This window comes from Ahaetulla prasina, chromosome 3 (genome assembly GCF_028640845.1).
Source record: "Ahaetulla prasina isolate Xishuangbanna chromosome 3, ASM2864084v1, whole genome shotgun sequence".
NCBI lineage: Eukaryota > Metazoa > Chordata > Lepidosauria > Squamata > Colubridae > Ahaetulla > Ahaetulla prasina.
In genome coordinates, this window is record NC_080541.1 from 37,516,180 (window position 1) to 37,532,276 (window position 16,097).

At 36.1% G+C, this 16,097-nt stretch overlaps 2 protein-coding genes across 2 annotated transcripts in view; both read right to left on the reverse strand.

Annotated features, from left to right (window-relative positions):
• Window positions 1–16,097, reverse strand: part of CA13 (carbonic anhydrase 13) — a 214,396-nt gene that overhangs the window by 93,301 nt on the left and 104,998 nt on the right. The window lies entirely within an intron of this gene.
• RALYL (RALY RNA binding protein like) overlaps window positions 11,512–16,097 on the reverse strand; it is a 265,286-nt gene continuing 260,700 nt past the window's right edge. Inside the window, exon 10 of the mRNA XM_058178841.1 lies at window positions 11,512–11,821. Coding sequence (XP_058034824.1) covers window positions 11,804–11,821 — 18 coding nt within the window. The 3' untranslated portion in view covers window positions 11,512–11,803. The remainder of the gene's footprint in view (window positions 11,822–16,097) is intronic.

Consider the following 16,097-nt stretch of genomic DNA (forward strand, 5'->3'; position numbering starts at 1 on the left):
TATGTCAAAACTTGTCTTTTTTTCAATGCTAGGAAGGAGTGGGGTTTGCTCTAACTTTACATACAGTACTGTAGTTTTTCCTGTCAGTGTTGGTGGGGGTCTTGTTTTCTTCCTTGGTAGTTCCTTGATAGGCTGTTATTTACTGTTTGCTTTTAGTTTGGTATTAACCCTGGTGTTAACCTCTGCTTATCTGAGTGTTGTTTTCTGGTGAGATGATCTGGCTTTTTAGCTTTTTTTTTTGGTCTCTTGAATGGTGTGCAAAGGTTATTTATCTCTATGTGCCTGTTGATGGCTAATTTTTCTGAATGCTAGACTTTCAGGAAATCCCTAGTATTTTTTTGTATTTAGCTTGGTCTAGGATACTCATAGTTTTCCAGTTGTTGTGAAACTGAGGACTTTTCATCATGACTTCTAACCTCTCTCCCTCTCCAACATTGACAGGGTAAGCTATTGTTTGCTCATAAACAATGAGCAAACTCTACTTCTTGTTAACATTGAGATGTTACCTAGTCTGGTAATGAAAGCTCTTCAAGCAAACAACCAAGGTCAGAGAGTACCAATTGCTTCATTGTTCAACCCTGAGCTACATATATTCTCTTCCATTGGTGTTTTCCTTCTATTTCTGCAAATTTATCTGTGTTTCCCATTCTTATTCAATTTAAAGAACTATATTAATTACAGGGAGTAAATGTACCTTAGAACATATATGTAAACATATAGGCAGTTTACTTAAGCAGATGCACATATTCTGAGGTTTTGCTTGTTTTATCTCTGTAGAATTTAAAGGGTTTGCAAGTTTTTAAAATTAGATAACATCTGTTCCCTGCCATATCTATATGCGGCATCCTGCATTGGGAAAGCAAATTCTGTCTCAGAACAAGACTTTATAATTGGTTATTTTCTTACCTAAATTATCTGAATATTTCAACGTTAGCATTCTGGATTGAAAAAGCATTACGTTACTCCACACATTTGTTGAGCTAGATAAGCAGTTAACCTTCAAAAACATAAGGTAGAACAGTGGCCCCCAATCTTTTGGATACCAGGGACCGGTTCCACAGAGAAAGGTTTTTCTTTTAGGACCGGAGAGGGTTTGGCTTTGCATGCTGCTTGCATCTCACGGATGGGGCTTTGCTTGTTTGCATGGCCTGGTTGTGTGCATGCCGCAGCCCAGTGCCAGTCCATGGACCAAGGATTGGGGATCCCTAAGGCAGAATAGAACTTTCACTCTCCACATATATAGAGCTTGTTTTCCAGGCTTCTTGCTCTTGGACATGATGAAAAAAAATCAACTAATACTTCAAAGTTACCTTTTGTAGGTCACAGCTCTTGCCAGATTACTGACAGAATTCACGGTGTTATCTCTGCAAGACTCTGACACTGCTTCTAATGGGTGCATAGCTAATGGGAAGTATATAACCAGAAACTAAATTCATATGTAAACTGGAACATTATCAATATTGCCCAATATTTTATTTGAAGTTCCTGAAGGACTTTTTGGATCAAATCATATTGCTTTTGACTATACATTTTGTTTGGGAAGAAAGACCAGGCCTTCCAAACTCTTACAACATTGATGTTGCTTCTTTATACTAGGAGTGAGATTCTTGTCAAGAAAATACTCATGGCTGCCCTGCTCACCCCACTTCCTGCTCATAATTTTATATAATTCTTACATATAAGTTGTTATTAGTAATTTATTATGTTTCTGATTTTGTATAGTTAATTGATTATCCTGGCTTGCCTGTACTTGTTACAATTCTTGCAGACTCATTAGAGTTCTTGGTTTAGTAAACAACAGAAAAATCTACTCCTATTCAAGTGTCTTGATAGCTCAATTAAAAAGACACAGTAACAGCCCAGGTGTATGGGATTATGGTGAATTTAATCCTCTGAGGCAGGCTACTAGCAGGTCCATGTTTATGCTGAAATGCCTTGAAGCAAGACAGTTGAATAAATTTACTTGTTTTATTTAATTTACTTTCAACAGTTTAGTTAAAATCCCTTATGCAAAGTGGTTGCATTATTGTCATGCTTTAGGGATTTAATTTAGAAACTCTTAATTTTCAGCTACAGAAGCTGTGGAGAAATGGGAGCATAGAATTCAACTTTTTATTATGGAACATGAACACAGTTCCTAAAGTATAAAAAAGTAGATTGTGCATTCACCAATTGGTATTTATAGCACTGGGATTATAATGCATATCTTTTGTAGCTATCTTAGTTATTAATGATTGGAAATGTTCATTGTTGCATTCTTAATATTCCTAGAAAATAGATTGGGGAGAAGGACTAGTATAGAAGGTTTAGGGACTCACATTTTTTAGATAGATTTCACAATTTTTCATCTAACACAAATTTGTTTGTTTTCTGGAATTAGAATTGTTAAACCTAAAAATTGGGTCTAAATTTAAACATGTCTTTTTAAACTTTTGAAAATTCCTGCAGGGCAGAATAGAATTTCTGAAGGTGGAGTTTTAATATGGATTGCTATTGCAAAAAGAGCTGCAGTTAATTAATTTCACTTGGTACATCAAACCATCCAGAATAGGTAATATTTAAAGCCCAAGACTTTTCACAAATGAAAGTGAGATATAATTTAATGCATGTCAGCCCTAATTTAACACTTTTGATCAGAACATCAAATGTTCCATTAGTGACACTTAATTTTCTCAGCCTGTTTGATGATAATAATTGCTAGAAGCCCAGCTGTTACTGACTGAAGCTCCTAACTAGACTGCTTTAATTTCTCATCTTTAGGAATTCCTTCCATTGTCAAATTAAGTGAAGAAGTATGATTTCTTTGAACTAGAATACTAAAAATCATGTCCCGCTTCAAAAATTGATATTCAAGAATTGGCACTACTTACCTCTCGTCTGGACTATTGCAATGCTCTCTACATGGGGCTCCCCTTGAGGAGCACCCAGGGACTTCAGTTAGTCCAGAATGCAGCTGCGCGGGTGATAGAGGGAGCTGTTTGGAGCTCCCATATAAAACCAATCCTGCGCAAGCTGCACTGGCTGCCTGTGGTCTTCCGGGTGCACTTCAAGGTGTTGGTTACCACCTTTAAAGCGCTCCATGGCTTAGGACCTGGTTACTTATGGGACTGCCTACTGCCACCGTTTGCCTCCCACCGACCCGTGCGCTCTCACAGAAAGGGACTCCTTAGGGTGCCGTCAGCCAAGCAATGTTGGCTGGCGGTCCCCAGGGGAAGGGCCTTCTCTGTGGGGGCTCCTACCCTATGGAACGAACTTCCCCCTGGACTTCGACAACTTCCTGACCTTCGGACCTTTCGCCGCGAGCTTAAGACCTACTTATTTTTCCGCGCGGGACTGACATAGAAATTTTTAGAGGTTTTATGGGTTTTAATTTTAATTAGTTTTTTGGGATTTTAAATGTATTTTAAATTTGGGCCAAATTTAAATAAGTTTTTTAGCTATTGTTTTATCTGTATTGTGTGTATGTGATTATTGTTTTTATATGGCTGTTCACCGCCCTGAGTCCTTCGGGAGAAGGGCGGTATACAAATTAAAATATTATTATTATTATTATAATACCTACCATAGTCTCGACTTCAGGAAATCTACACTCATTACTGCTTAATTTTCAAACCGTTCTTTTTAGTTAAAATGACACTGTAGATAAACAGGCAAAATTCTCAAAAAAAGAGGAAGACCCTGACCTCATATGCTCTTCAATATTTCTATTGGTTTTTGGGGGGGTTGGTTAACAGAAAGTTAAATTTTGAGATCCTAACACAAAAGCCATAACGAATCATACCTTAGGCCAGGGCCAGTGTCTGAAAATGGTTCTATTACTATTACACTGTGAGCCATACCTGGAATAACCACCACTTAAATGCAAATAGACACTGGGATTTTTGCATTTTCTATGAAGCTTTAAAGTCTGCAGAGCTGTACAATAACCTAAAGAAAGGCATCATATAACAATCTTTTTTGAAGGGGTAATGGGTAACAGGACGGGAACTGAAAACTTATTTATTTATACAAGCGGGACTGGCCTGATTTTTAAATTTTAAATTTAAATTTTAAACTTTTAATGGTAATTTTATTGGGTATTTTTATGGTCAATCGACGGTTTTAATTTGGCCTTTTATTGAATAAGTTTTTTAATTGTTATTTTAATATGTATATTAATTGTTTTAAATGAAGGCTGTACACCGCCCTGAGTCCTTCGGGAGAAGGGCGGTATAGAAGTTTGATAAATAAATAAATAAATAAATAAATAAATAAATAAATAAATAAATAAATAAATAAATAAATAAATAAATAAATAAACAGTGGTGGGTTGCCCCCGGTTTGGACCGGTTCTTGTGAACTGGTAGTAAAACCAGGGGTAGGCTCCACCCACCGACCCCAACATCATCAGGAAGCTTCTGTGCACACGATCCCGCTGCGAACTGGTAGTAAAAGTAAGTAGAACCTACCCCTGGTACAAACTGACCAATAAACAAAAGCACAAGGCTAGATTCCACCCCCCCCCCGTTTTCAATTGTTAAACCCCTGGGAAATGGTAAGCCTTGCTAATGTATGACACATCATTTCAAAAAATTGTCAACAGACTTGGATCTTCTCTTGCCTCTGGGCAACTCCAAACCAGTCTTCCAGAAATGCATATCATAAGAAATGTCACGTTAACAAGAAATCAGGTGTCATGGGCCACCTTGAGAGCACTAACTGGAAAAGGTACTCTAAATTCATACCATAGTATTTCTTGACTGGGTTTGCAAATTTCACTATGTCACAATATTTTTTCAAACATTGCCCTAATGCAGAGGTCTTCAAACATGGCAGCTTTAAGACTTGTGGACTTCAACCTCCATTGAGTGGCTGGGAGCTATGCTGGCTGGAGAATTCTGGTAGTTGAAGTTCACAAGTCTTAAAGCTGCCAAGTTTGAAGACCTCTGCCTTAATGTGTTAAACAAGCCACATTGTTTTGCAAACCTTAGTTTATGAATTAATAAATGACTCTGGACAGCTCCTCAAATGCAAAAGAGCAGCAATTTCATAAAAGCAAACACCTATCTACAAAACAATAACCTTTCAAAGAAAAATAAACTTTCTCCACACCTGACTCCAGTTTAAAGAAACAATCCATCTTAATCCAAATCCTGGGGAAAGAGCCAGTTTTTAAGTACTTGAAGGCTTACACAATAGGGATATGATGGAATATGTGTATCTAGGACATTATGGTCGATTCAATTATGCACGCTTATAATAAAGCAGAATTTAGCAAAGTTACTGCACTTCTTTTCTTTTATGCAGACCACTACATAATCATGAAAAATTTAAAGTTTCCCACATAAGCCAAAGATCAACATTGTAGTGTCCATATAAATCTTAGCATAGATGAATTATTTTAGATTTTAAAAATTATGTAATTAAAATATATTTAGAAATCTGGAATAACAAACAATGGTCAAATATTACAAGATTACATGGTTACCAACTGAAAATTTGCAAGAAATCAAAATATTTAACCTTAAAAAAAGAAGTCCCTGAGCAAGATGCAATATTAACGCCCCCCCACCCCAGATCCCTGGTCTAGGGGAGTTGTTTAGACTACAAGTTGGGATTCCTTAGTTAGCACAGTATGTAAACCTAACCATTTTTTTTTCTTCAGTCTCTTCCACTGAAATACTACATTGGATATTTTATTGCTCCAGCATTTCAGTAAGTCCTTCTCAGAATAGTACCAAATGATTTTAACATGGGTTGGTCTAGTCTAGTAATACTGTGCTAGCTCAATTTTTTACTGATGTCAAAGTTTGCTAGACAAAGCAAATAATACACAATTCTTTATTTATTTATTTATTTATTTATTTTATTTATTTTATTTAATTTTTATACCGCCCTTCTCCCGAAGGACTCAGGGCGGTGTACAGGCATAATAAAAACCAGCAATACAATATACAAATTTAAAATCCAATTTTAAAAAACTTATTTAAATTAGCCCAATGATTAAAATTTACTCTACTAAAACCCCATTTAAAATTAATAAATTTAAAATTTAAAATCCCAATTTAAGCCAGCCCCGCGCGGATAAAAAGGTAAGTCTTGAGTTCGCGACGAAATGTCCGAAGGTCAGGAATTTGGCGTAAGCCCGGGGGAAGCTCGTTCCAGAGTGTGAGCCCCACAGAGAAGGCCCTTCCTGGGGCCGCCAGCCGACATTGTTTGGCGGACGGCACCCTGAGAAGTCCCTCTCTGTGGGAGCGTCTGGTCGGTGGGAGGCGTATGGTAACAGCAGGCGGTCCCGTAAGTACCCAGGTCCTAAGCCATGGAGCGCTTTAAAGGTCGTAACCAACACCTTAAGTGCACCGGAAGGCCACAGGCAGCCAGTGCAGTCTGCGCAGGAGCGGTGTTACATGGGAGCTACGTGTAGCTCCTCTATCACCAGCGCAGCTGCATTCTGACTAACTGAAGCCTCCGAGCGCACTTCAGGGGGAGCCCCATGTAGAGAGCATTACAGTAATCCAAGCGAGAGGTAACGAGCGCATGAGTGACCGTGCATAAGGCATCCCGATCAAGGAAGGGGCGCAACTGCCGGACCAGGCGAACCTGGTGGAAGGCCCTCCTGGAGACGGCCGTCAAATGATCGTCAAACGACAGCCGATCATCCAGAAGGACACCCAAGTTGCGCACCCTATCCTTTGGGGCCAGTAACTCGCCACCAACAGCCAGCCGCGGCTGCAGCTGACTGAATCGGGGTGCCGGCATCCACAGCCACTCCGTCTTGGAGGGATTAAGCTTGAGCCTGTTTCTCCCCATCCAGACCCGTACAGCCTCCAAACACGGGACAGCACTTCAACAGCTTCATTGGGGTGGTCCGGGGTGGAAAAGTACAGCTGAGTGTCGTCAGCGTACTGCTGGTATCTCACCCCGAAGCCACTGATGATCTCACCCAGCGGCTTCATGTAGATGTTGAACAGCAGGCGAGAGAATCGACCCTGAGGGACCCCACAAGTGAGGCCCCTCGCGGTCGACCTCTGCCCCCCTGTCAACACCGTCTGCGACCGGTCGGAGATAGGAGGAGAACCACCGATATACGGTGCCTCCACTCCCAATCCTCCAACCGCGCAGCAGGATACCATGATCGATGGTATCGAACGCCGCTGAGAGGTCTAATAGGACCAGGGCAGAGGAATATCCCTTGTCCCTGGCCCTCCAGAGATCATCCACCAATGCGACCAAAGCTGTCTCCGTGCTGTATCCGGGTCGGAAGCCGGACTGGAACGGGTCTAGATAGACATCTTCATCCAGGTGTTGGGGCAGCTGTCGCGCCACGGCACTCTCTACAACCTTCGCAACAAAGCGAAGGTTGGAGACTGGACGATAATTAGCCAAAATAGCTGGGTCCAAAGAGGGCTTCTTAAGGAGGGGTCTCACCACCGCCTCTTTCAAGGCGGCAGGGAAAACCCCATCCAACAAAGAAGCGTTGATAATCCTCTGGAGCCAGCCTCGTGTCACCGCCTGAGTGGCCAGTACCAGCCAGGAAGGGCACGGGTCCAGTAAACATGTCGTGCCGTGAAGCCTCCCCAACAACCTGTCCACGTCCTCGGGAGCCACAGGGTCAAACTCATCCCAAATGTGCTCATTTATATTGTGAAAATAGCTCCACAAATCTGTCCTCCACTTTTGCTCCGATTAAGAGATCGTACCTATATACTGTACATTTCAATTTTTTTTGGTTTCACTTTGGCATTAGAATGATTCATTCTGCTTGGATGAATTGCATTTTTTAAAAAATTGCTGTTCAAATGCTGGTGAACTCTCCATCTGACAGAACTATTGGATAGAATTTTCCTGTCAAAACTATCCATGTGCAATTACATGACTACTTTTCTTCCATCTCATTTCTTCTAAAGTTATTGATCTGCTGCTCTTATATACCGTTTTAGAAATCCAGGGTCACCAAAACCAAAACTCCTAATAAATTTGCCCACAAGACCAGAATCAAACTGTTGGCAAGGGAGGTATGCCAGTTTTCTGCATGGTGGACTTTGTACTTAAAAAGAAAGTGAAATTTTGACATAAATATGTAGATAATCAGAGGAAGAAACAGCCAGGTTGTCTAAAAGGCGACTCATGCTTGAAATCAGTGTAACTGATTTTATCAAGTTTGCTTTCAAAACCTATTATAGATTTCCAAAAGCCTTGATCTCTGAAATGTTTCCTTAAATAACAATGCTTGTTGGACCTACCATCATCTTGATATGGTATATTGATTATAAGATTCATTAATTTGAAATATCTATATCTATTTCTTATGTGGAACATGAAAAATATGCAATCAGTTTGAAGCTTTATATCACAATGAGAAATTATTGCTACTAATCAGGACAAAAGTGCAGTGTTTTGGCCTCAGAGACTTAAGGATATTTTGGAGCTATCAGATCAGGAGACATTTAGTATCACTCTGCAATTTCTAAAAGCAGCTGTGATTTTATAATTCTAGCAGAATTTGGCTAGAATTTAGGATTACAGCTCAAGCCTCTTAATTAATAAAGCCTTTTAAACCATTTTAATTATCTAACAGAACACCCCTAACAGCATTATTAGAGGGGTGTTCTAATTCCTTATTAACCCCTCTATTCTTCTTGCTTTCTCAAGACAGTTATCAGGATATTTTTCCTTATATATTAAGTTTTCTGAGTAGAGCAACCAGGACCCCATTTTCTTCCCTTTTATTTTCAAGAATTGCCATCCTGCTTAAAGGAACATTTTATATGGAAGGTCAGTCTCATATGCAAATATCGTCTTATTGCTACAGTTGTGACTATTTTTTAACTTGCTGAAATAATACACCCTTTTGAAAAATGTGTTGAGATGTCCTGCCTATGAATTACTTTTGATATTACCAATAGCCATTGAAGGTCTATAAATGATTATCAGAAAAGTTGTTTTCTAATTTGGATAGCACGTCAGATATTAGCACAAATCTACAGTCACTTTTCAACTGATTTACAGCCTGGAGATAATTCAGTCATCTTGATAATTAGCACTATTTTTTCCTCAACAGTTTCAGAAACAATGGATGGAAACTAAGCAAGGAAAGTAGCAACCTGAAAATAAGGAGGAAGTTCCTAACAGTGAAGACAATTAACCAGTGGAACAGCTTGTCTTCAAAAGTTTTAGGGGCTTCATCACTGGAGGTTTTTAAGAAAAGACTGGACAGTCACCTATCTGAAATAGTATAGGGTCTCCTGCTTCAGTAAGGGATTAGATTAGAAGTCCCTTCCAGCTCTATTCTGATTGATTGAAACAATAGCATAAATTTAAAGATGTTTACTTAGGAATAAGTATGTATATTGGATGTCAGCCTGATTTTTTTTTGGACCCCCTGTTAATTTCCACTAGTATTTTTACAGAGGAACTACTGAAGAGAATTAGTCCATTAATCAGAGGAAAATATTTATTTACAGGAATGTAAAATTTATGTTACAGCATTTGAAACAAAATTGTGTTGAATGTTGACACAAAACCAAAATGTTCAGAAGATGAATGCAAATAAACATTCTGTCCTATTATTGAAAACCTCCATGGCTTTTAAAAATGGCTGTAGAGTTCCCTTATGGATGTGTCATGTTTTGGATTTAATTGAAATGAAGTGTTCTGAAATTTGTAGGAGCTGAAACTATTTCCTTTCTGCAACTCATTAAAGCAGCTGTTTGTGTTGCCTCATGATCTGAAAAACTCCTTCCAAATTGTATTGTTCAGTCCTATATTTTACTCAAGTAATAATACTTTCCATGGTCTTAAGGTTTTTTTTTCATTTCACAGAAGAATTGTTCTAAACCAAAATGCAACACAATTTAATGCATATGTTTAAAAGGGGGAAATATCCCTATGACAATAGAAACAACATTCTATCTCTTTTTCTGGATTCATTTGACTTGCATGCAAGGATATTTGGGGAAGGGATGCAGAAAGCAACCCTGCATTCTCTTCTCTCTCTCTCTCAGTACTTTTATAATCATTGCATGGAATGAGAAAAAATAATTTATACAGAAAATAGATAGCTTTTATGGAAACAATACAACAGACAGAAGATCGGGGTGAAGAAGCTCTCAGTTCAAGTAAAATATGTGTTCTGCCTACAGAAAATTCCAGCTTGAGTCTCTGGCATCTGAACTAATGCTTAGATTTAGCAGATGGCAGCTTCACATTTTATTCGCAGGTTTAACTGAGCAACAGGCTGTTCCTTTCCCACATCTTTTAATCTGGTGATACAATGCTGCATTTAGAGATGCTTTACAGATAGCATACTGCATATTCCTGCCTGAATCCTTATCTATGGATACTGTAAGAGTCACATTCAAGCATTGTGAAATCTATTATGCCCAGCTGAGGCACTGTAAAATTGACATCTAGATCTCGATAATTCATGAATTGTATGCATAAAATGATGTAGCAATGAATTCATGGAAGCCACATTTCCAAAAATGAAGACTGAAGAAATATTTTTGAAAATACTAAGCAATACATTGAAACCTTTGAAGAGGTTTGGGGGGAAGATCATACACCCACTCAGTGATCTTTATCACAGTCAAACACATCTTCTATTTAACTATCAATGTAGACATGACTGAAGTTTTGATGGTTCCTTTGGGCCCGCAGAAAAGTGCTTGCACTTGGTAATGGCTTCCTATTAATTAAGTTGACACACCACACTTATCCTACCCTTATCCAGATTAATATGAATTACAATCATCATAGAAACAATCTAGTTTCAAGCCTTGTTCTTTAAGCAAGAGTGAAAAAACAGGACTATGGCATTAACTAACACTTTTGGTATATTACTGAGAAGAGAGTGATGATGTTTCTGTGGTAAGTCACACACATACTGTATATATGTATACTGTATAGTGTATGATATGGTCTATACAGTATGATGCACTCATTTTGCAATTCAACTCCAGAGAAACCATTGTATCTATCTACCTGTCTGGCTAAAATAGGTTAAAACTAGAATCTCCAGTCACCTGAGTGAAGAGCTAAAAAAAAATAGGCATAAAACATGCCAACTTTACAACACTCATAAAAGTATTAAGAGATTTTTGAACCATACTGATCTATAGTTTATCCAAAATGTGCTTATCTGAAGCTAAGAGTAGCAACATAGAGGTTGGGGCATATTGACATTAATAATAGTTTTCTACTGATATCACAGGAAACTGTGTACAGAATATATTCAAATTATATCCATTTTAGTGTAATGATGCATTGAAAATCTTCAAAGACAAATATTGATGTGTTCTTTTCTAAAACCCACTAATGTATGTATTTGCCTTAAAGCAGGAATAAAAAATAATTTATATATATATTGGCTCATAAATTTTTGATGATCTCATCATTATGCTGTAAACATTTAAGTGCAATATCACTTGACTGTAAATATGATGAACATAAAACATGCTAATCATAAAAATAGCTTTTACAAATATACATTTGTATACAGTATTTCTTTTGCTTTAAATATGTCCTTCATATTATCATACAAGTCATTGGCTATCTGACATCAAAATTAAAAAAAAATACCAATGATTAGCCAGGAGAAACACATTTACAGTCTAAACCATAAAAATATGACAATCGCATAGTTTTAAACATATGTTTTAAAATTTTGAATGGTGGTCTCCATTTCCAAAAGTAAATTCAGTTCTTCATACAAATTGAGTCAAAGATGTTACGAGCTGACAAGAAACTGTAGTTTACATTTTCATACAGGGAAGTCTATGAATTATCTTCTCAGCTTCCAAAAGGGTTGTGTAAGGGTCCCAATTCATTTGATCTGTAGAAACTATAACATAAAATATCATTGTGTTTTAAAACATTTCAAGGAATAGATAACATTTTATAGAAAGCAATTAATTTGGATCAGTTTTGTGGAATGATAAATATTAATCTTTTCTCCAATTCAAATTTACTCACCTAAATTGATATCACACGTGCAAGAACCTACAATGTTCTAGTCTTCAGCACTGACTATCTAACCAAGTGCTCTTAATGAGGCAAAAGTTAATTTTGAAGTTTCTTATTCTTGTTCCAAGTTAAAAGTAAATAAAAAAATGACCCATTTTCCTAATTTGGTTCATCCACACAATGGCACTAAACTTGGGTAAAAAACACTTGACATTCATTATTAATGCCAATGTACTTTAAGTTTGAGAGCTATATAAAAATTTTCTGCTTCTCAAAGTAATATACTACCGGTATATGAAGAACAAAATGCAGTGCTGAAAGCAGGTTCCTATGAAATCATTTAACAGACTGATCAAGTAATCTTTCAAGGGTATTAATAGAGTTATAAAATTAGAGGCATTAACATTTTCCACATATTATATGAAGGTCAACTAGTCTGTAGAGCTACTATTATACAATTCCTATTAATGAGGTCACTTTGAAAACTCTTATCTGCAAGCTCTTTCTATTATTTGTAGTACCAAATTGACAGAACAGCTTAGAAGTGGTCTATTTTGTCCTCCTTCAGTTTCTCTCCTGCATCTGAGGCAGCCCTGAAGATAGTTAAAGAGCTCTGTTTTTGCAGTTTTTGTTTTGTTTTTCTTTGTTTTCTTGCTTGTCTTTTTCTATTTCATAGAACTCAAAAACCAGATATTACTGAAGATACATTCTTAGCTTCTTATAAGTACTAAAATGTTTCCTTATGCTTAAGAGCATTGTAAATAATCAATAAAAAAAAAAAGTATTTTGCTGTTGGTTAAGACCCTACGAGATGGGCACCGGCAATCTCAATAACTAGCAGAAAGGACCTAAGGATATTTGCAACATTCTCAGGTTTATTTTAATGAAATGTAAAGGAAGTCCATATCAGAAATTCACAAAGAATTAGCAATGTAAGTTGATAATGCCATTATTACCAACATTCTCAATCTACAGTAGAGGTCTCTAATATATTCATATTAAGACTCCTAGCAAAATCAACGATACAAATGATAGAAGAAGCACTTCAACACATCTGGAAGCACTGATATTCAACAAACCTACTTTATTAGATTGATGCTTAGATTTCATCACTGTATGCCAGTCTTCAACTTTTCTGGTAAAGAAAGAACTACTTTACTGGCCCCTGAAAATGCTGGTCCCTGAAACCTAACTAGGAGTTTTTGGTAATTCATGGGATTTTGCTTGCAATTTTTATGCAAAACATGAAGTACCCTATTTTTTTTAATCCAGGAAAAGCTGCTCTTGAGTGAAAAGTTAAGCATTCAATTGAGAACAGAAAGATTTTACAATAGAAAGGTTCACTATATTCATTAAAAAATAGAGGGGATTTGAACACGAGAGGAAAGCAATTAAGTCTAGCACCATGACTAAGAAGTTTTTTCCAGAGAAATGGACAGCTGAAATAAATGAATTGAAAATTCATTTGTCAGTTCATTTATACAGAATGGAACAGTAATCTAGTTGAGCATAATGCTAGCTATATTAAGCATAGAACATCTGATTTTCACTTTTTGTAATGTAATTTTTTAAAAGTTATAGTTTATAGTTTATTAGAAATAAAATACTTTTAGAAAGTCTGACACAACAATACTTTCCAAGTGATCAAAAACTTATTTTAAAAAATTGGTTCTATTGATATTTATCTAGTGAACCACAAGTTTGAATTATTCTAACAATAGTTCCACACATGGATGGCAAATTCATTTAGTTCACAGTTGAACACATTTTCAGAACATACAAAGAAAATCATTCAACCTTTATAGTTCTACAAATTGTGTATGGCAATTGCATTTTGTCTGCACCTACCATACAATTCTGGAAAAAGATATGCTTTTACTGTCCGTCCGTCCATCCATCCATCCATCCATCCATCCATCCATCCATCCATCCATCTATCTATCTATCCTCTTTTATCTTCTATCAAAAGCCTGTACAAAAACATTTTCTTGAACTGAATGAGTTACAAAAAAGTATTTGTAAAAAAGTTGCATATATTAGGTAGTATTGCTTATATTGGAGCATTGTGCACCATAAAAAATAATTTGAAATTTTTGAAACAATTCTCAATTTGAAAAACATTTATTCTATTGCAAACATTAGAAACTGGAAAAAATACTTCTGACATATTTGTAAAAAACAATAATTGAAAAGCTGGGAAAAAACACATTCATCTAGATTTCCATTATATTTAGGCATAAATCTGACTGAATTCAGTAGGTTCTACTCCTAGGTAGTATTTCATCTTTGTTTTGCTATTTTCTCAACATTTTTTCAAAATTCAGATGTAGGATTCAATAAGACAGATACACACCTATTGTTCTCAAATTCCTCAACAACACATATGCCAAATACTAGCGTGATCATAAGCCTCTGCCAGCTTATGGACTTTGGAATAGTTATATGGTAAAGATTTCTTTGGAACTGACCTATCTTCAGACAGTTATGGAAAAGCAAGTATATTTTTTCACTTTTCAAAAAAACTAATTATAAACTTTTCCTCTCATATGTTATTTTTATTTGTTTTTTTAACATGGAATACACAATCCTGCAACAGATATGCTTTTACTGTCCGTCCGTCCATCCATCCATCCATCCATCCATCCATCCATCCATCCATCCATCTATCTATCTATCCTCTTTTATCTTCTATCAAAAGCCTGTACAAAAACATTTTCTTGAACTGAATGAGTTACAAAAAAGTATTTGTAAAAAAGTTGCATATATTAGGTAGTATTGCTTATATTGGAGCATTGTGCACCATAAAAAATAATTTGAAATTTTTGAAACAATTCTCAATTTGAAAAACATTTATTCTATTGCAAACATTAGAAACTGGAAAAAATACTTCTGACATATTTGTAAAAAACAATAATTGAAAAGCTGGGAAAAAACACATTCATCTAGATTTCCATTATATTTAGGCATAAATCTGACTGAATTCAGTAGGTTCTACTCCTAGGTAGTATTTCATCTTTGTTTTGCTATTTTCTCAACATTTTTTCAAAATTCAGATGTAGGATTCAATAAGACAGATACACACCTATTGTTCTCAAATTCCTCAACAACACATATGCCAAATACTAGCGTGATCATAAGCCTCTGCCAGCTTATGGACTTTGGAATAGTTATATGGTAAAGATTTCTTTGGAACTGACCTATCTTCAGACAGTTATGGAAAAGCAAGTATATTTTTTCACTTTTCAAAAAAACTAATTATAAACTTTTCCTCTCATATGTTATTTTTATTTGTTTTTTTAACATGGAATACACAATCCTGCAACAGCAGCCTGAAATTGCAAATATCAAAAATTATCTCTCAAGCTTTCACTGTTTATTTCATCATTAAAAGGTACTATCAAGAGTGCTGGAGATGCAGTTTTAACCAGCCAATGAAACACACTGAATCTGAAATGGAAGAATTGGGGTGAACTACATTTTGCATCTTATAAGATTCTCTGGAATATTTATATATAAATTAATAATAAACATTTCACCATGTACTGATATCCACTGATGTAATTCATAATTATTGCAATAATACATGAATACTACCTATTACATTAAGCATTTAAATATGATTGTCGCTCTGATTGAAAACAACCTAATGTCAAATAATTCAGCAGATGTTCTTTTTATATTACAAAAAGGCATCAATTATCTGCAGTGACTAATCATCAGGCATAACAGGCTTTGAAAAGAAAATCCATGATAGACAGAACTACAATCACACCTAGTAAGAATTATTATTACAGTATTAATAATATTATGTTGATATCATTCCAAAGAATAACTTTAAAAATCCTAAAAATGTTTTGACATTATTTTTATTTATTAAAATATATATATATAAGACAGCACTTTAGAAAGTGCTACTATTATAGTTGAATACTGCACTTCCTTCTAAGTTGTGTTTATGTTGGGTACCTAGGATATATTCTTGCCCTTTCTAGTCACAAAGACAAACTCCTGAATTCCATGAAGAATTTATCTAGCTTCAGTTCATTATTTTGCTCGGGGCAAGATAGAAAGTTGAGAAATGTTTGTTTTCGGGGTAACTTATGCTAAAGGAAGACTAATAATCAGCAGCAAGACATCGTGGAAGAAAGTTCTGT